Consider the following 4,711-nt stretch of genomic DNA (forward strand, 5'->3'; position numbering starts at 1 on the left):
AAAAAAAAAAAAAAAAAAAAAAGGGAACCTCTTGCTCCAGTAATACCAAATCAGCCTCTTCTTCTAACACCAAGAAATGCCTCATACCCCTTCGAGGAAAAAGGAGGAAAACTCCCAACTCTCTTGATTCTCACAGAGTAAAATGATTCTTACCAAATGTAGAGCAAATAAAAAGGGAAAACACTCAAACCACCACCGCCTGAGAACATCTCACTGGGCTTAAGAGATTTCAACTCACATGTGTAGGTACAAATGAAAAGTGTGAATAAATATTCCTCCCCATTCATACTCAGAACAAACATCAGACAGGCCTTCATTCAGTTGACAGTACATGGACGTGGAAGTCTGGGGACAGAAAGCGGAAAGCTGAGCCCAGCACAGTCTCCATATCCCACACACACCAGGCCAGCTGCCAGCCTGACATCAGAGCAAATTCCACATTTGCTTGGGGGAAGGGGAGTGTGGTTCTCTGCAAAAGAATTCAGCCCCTCCCTACTTCACCCTATTACTAAGAAGGCAGAAAGAAACTAAAGGAAAGCCCTGCCCTACCCCTTCCTCCCTGGGGGATGCCTCCTTTCCATCAGCACCTGCCCCCGGTTAAAACACTTAAACAGGCACTGAGGACTCAAGGACAAGTAAGTCTCAGCAGTCACACTCAAAGAGTTTACAACTGCACTGGAGATTTCATCCACAGCAGAGTGCACAGCAATAAATTGGCCTGTGATGAGAAGGAGGGGGGAAGGCATGGGTGGGGGTTTAGGGGCCGACTGGGAAAAGAGAGGGAGGGAAACGCTTCTCATCAGAAATCACAGGCTTGAAATTATACGGCATTTTCCACTATTCACTAAAACAATCCAACTACAAAATAAAATATCTGTCCATGAACTACTTAAAATCGTCTCACAGAGACTAGAACAAAAAACCATCCCATTATATGTGGAGGCCCCTCCGGGTTGCTGTAAAAAAGCAAAAGGCAAAATGCAAACAGCTCTCCCTGAGTGAGCTTCATGTGACAGAAGCTATCCCAGGAAGCTCGTCTCCTCCTGAGAGCCCACCAGTGCCTCTGTCATGGCTCCCAGCTTCCTGCACCCAGACCCACCCTGCCCCAAGCCCAGACATGCGTTCGCGTGGGCAACCCAGGCTAACCTGCGCCACATTACAGTTACCGGGAGACAAGTCACTTACCTCTCTCCGCTCCGACGGGCAAACAAACGTAATAGTCACTGCGGGGCTGTGACCGTCACAAAAGTCTAGCTTTTCTGCCTCTTCCCTCACGTAACTCAAGACAAGCCTGGGAGAGCCACATTGAGAAAAGAGTATTACAAAAGTATAAAGTGCATCCAAATTCATATGCTGCCCTGAGCATTCAGCACATTCACTTGTGGGGAGAGGGTAACAGAAGCAATATCAAAATATAAAAGAAGCTATGGTATAAAATGACTTCATTTCATTTCCATTTGGGGAAAAAAAAAAAGTTCTAAGTAAACCCCAGTGAGTGTTATTTTGTTAAAATCAAATAAATAAAGTGACCAACACATAAATTTGATATATTAAGAAAACCTGGCTGGGCGCGGTGGCTCACGCCTGTAATCCCAGCATTTTGGAAGGCCAAGATGGTGGATTACCTGAAGTCAGGAGTTCGAGACCACCCTGGCCAACATAGTGAAACTCCATCTCTACCAAAACTACAATTAGCTGGGCATGGTAGCACACCTCTGGTCCCAGCTACTGAGGAGGCTGAGGCAGGAGAATCACTTGAACAGGGAGACGGAGGCTGCAGTGAACCGAGATCACACCACTGCACTCCAGCCTGCATGACAGAGCAAGACCCCATCTCAAAACAAAAAAAAAGAAAAAAAAAAAAACCTGTTTGATCTGCTTCATGTCCTAGAATAAGAAAAAAGGAACAAAAAAAGTACTTTTTTTAAAAGGAAGAAACACCTTTGACTAAAACAAACAAATAAAAAAATGTTGTAAATGAGATAACAAAATTAAAAAAAAAAAAAAAAGCAGACAAGTGGGCCAATTGCATTTTTGCCCACAAGGCTAGTCAATCATTTCCTCTTTATACAATAAATTCTAAGTGCTAGCCAAAGTTTTGTTTTGTCTTAACCCAAGAGCACCTGCCCAGCAGTGACTGAACTGGGTGGGGTTCTCTTCCACCACCCAAACCACCATCCAACACGGCCCCACCACCAGGGTTAATGGCCCCAGTGCCCCTGGCTGCCCGCTAGAGAATAGCTGATCAGAGATAATCTGCTTTTTCCCACCAGAGAAGTTCACAGTTTTGCTCAGTGTCCCACGTTACTACATCGTCACTCACACTCATTCATATTAAGAATTACCAATGTGTCACCTTGAAGACTCTGTTAGGGACTGAACTGTTTCCCCTCAAAATTTTTATGTTGAAGGCCTAAGCCACAGCTCAGCATGTGACTGTATTTGGAGACAGGGCCTTTAAAAAGGTGAACAAGGGAAAAGGAGGTCATATGGGTGAGCCTTAATCCCAAAATCACTGGTGTCCTTATTAGAAGAGAACATTCGGACACACCCCCCCTGCAGAGGGAAGGCCATGTGAAGACACAGAAAGAAAATGGCCATCTAACGAGCCAAGGAGAGAGGCCTTAGAACAAACCAGCCCTGGTGACACCTTCTTCAGACGTGCAGCCTCTAGACTGTGCAGGAAATACATTTCTGTGGTTTAAGTTACCCAGCCTGTCATATTTTCTTGTGGCAGCCTGAGCAAACTAATACAGACACACACATAGAAAATTCCACACATTTCTCCCCTTAGGTTATGCTCAAGTCTTTTCTTTGGACAGAGTGCCATCTACAATTGCACATGTTCCCCACCCAGACATGCCACAAGCTCCAGACTAGAGCAAGCACAACAAGGTGTCTACTAAAGGCCCCTAAATGGGGAGAAAATGTGAATCCTTGATCTACGTTCACGATATGGTCATGAGCAACACACTGGAGAAATACATATGTCTGCCAAGGTAAGGTACAAAGGCAGTACAAGAGCATATGTACACAGCACAGCCCGTTACAAGGAACACCATTCCCCGCCAGGAACCGGGGTGCCTGTCACGTCCCAGTGAAGGTCACCAGCAAACTGTCCCTCCTGTCTCTTGCCCTCCCAAGACGAGAAAACAATGGACATAAAATCAATTTCACGGGTGCCACAGAATGAAAAATATCAGATGGCACCTTAAGATAGGCATTATTTCATGAGGCAAATAAAGGTATGTACTATGGACTGGATCATGAGATATATATTTTACTGCTATAAGAGACAAATGATTAGAAAGCAGACAAGCACACCAGACTATCTGACTCACAGCAATGACTAACAATCTTACGATAGTAACTCTGCAGGGACTATCCCAAGCCCTGCTGAAAAAGGATGTTCCTGCAGCTCCCTGAAGGCCAGGTTCTTGCTGGAGATTAAAAACACCAGCAACATCGGAGGCCTCGACTGACCTGTCCTTGCGCACCAGCTTCAGTCCTTCCTTGGGCTGGCCAACACTGAACGCCTGGTCTCCTCTTACCAGGCAGGCGGCAGTGCCAGGGGGACAGGCCCGCAGCTGTGAACCTGGGTCTCGAAGTGTGTCTGAAAATCATGTATTACATTAAATCAGATTAGGTGTCAGGAGCGATAATCATACATACCCTTAGATCCAGGTCCCTTTAAACAAATTATTGAATTCCTAAAAGTCTCCCTAAGTAACTATTCTGAAACCTTGGGCAAGCCATTAACCCTCTGCAAACAAAGCTCAGGATGAAGGAACGTAAAGTACTGGCTCTGCACTGGTATATAAGGGGTGCACAGGAAACAGGCTATGATGTTATTTGTAATTAAGAAATGTACCCATCCTCTGCTTGAGGTGCAACGACATTAGCATTATCCCCTTTCAAGCTACAGAGACTAGAAAACGCAGGCACTCCACAGATGACTGGAACAATTAGATTAGTGGAAAGAACCCACAGCTCTGGGTTCAAATCCTAAATTAACCACTTACTATCTCTACAACGTTGGTCTAACTATCCAATTGCCAGTGTGCTAATGCACAGGTTTCGGGGAGGATTAAAGATGAGAACACACCCAGAACATGTCCAGAACATCATGCAGGCTTCATAGATTGCCAGTAGCCATAGCTATGATTACAGCTGGGTTGCTCTTTACCATTCATTTCTATGATCATGACCCAATACCTTACACAGTATACTTTGGGATTTATTTGTTTACTATGTATCTTTTCTCCCATCTAACTAAAGCTCCAGGAAAACAGGAACTGTGGTGTGTTCAGTGCTATAATCCAGTGCCTAGATTAGCACCTACCTTCTGCAATAAGGAGGCACCAGCTAGTGAAAAGGTAAGCAAACCCTTAACTCTCAAGCCTTCCAAACAATTATGAAATTATGTGGAATTATGAAATGTCACAAATGGACTGCTTTGTTCCACTTATAGTATCTGCTGTGCCACAGGCTCCTTGCCCTCATGGGGACTCAATGTAAGACAATCCACTTGGTATACCAAAGGCAGAATATACGGCAGGTGCCCTGAGGATGCAAGGAGGTAAGCACGTGGTAGCAAGTCCAAAACTATCCACAAGGGTTTTTTTTTTTTTTTTTTGAGACGGTCCCCCCTTTCCCCAAAAACGGGGGGGGAGGGGCCCGCCTTTGGCCCCCTGAACCCCCCCCCCCCGGG

General features: G+C 45.3%; 1 protein-coding gene across 1 annotated transcript in view; it reads right to left on the bottom strand.

Moving 5' to 3' along the window:
• Positions 1 to 4,711, bottom strand: part of IGF2R (insulin like growth factor 2 receptor) — a 138,567-nt gene that overhangs the window by 77,642 nt on the left and 56,214 nt on the right. The window contains exons 6-7 of the mRNA XM_017853516.1: positions 3,484 to 3,613; positions 1,186 to 1,291 (exon numbers count right to left, since the gene is read on the bottom strand). Coding sequence (XP_017709005.1) covers positions 1,186 to 1,291; positions 3,484 to 3,613 — 236 coding nt within the window. The remainder of the gene's footprint in view (positions 1 to 1,185; positions 1,292 to 3,483; positions 3,614 to 4,711) is intronic.

The sequence above is a fragment of the Rhinopithecus bieti genome, unplaced genomic scaffold, assembly GCF_001698545.2.
Source record: "Rhinopithecus bieti isolate Rb0 unplaced genomic scaffold, ASM169854v2 scaffold_37503, whole genome shotgun sequence".
Taxonomy (NCBI): Eukaryota; Metazoa; Chordata; class Mammalia; order Primates; family Cercopithecidae; genus Rhinopithecus; species Rhinopithecus bieti.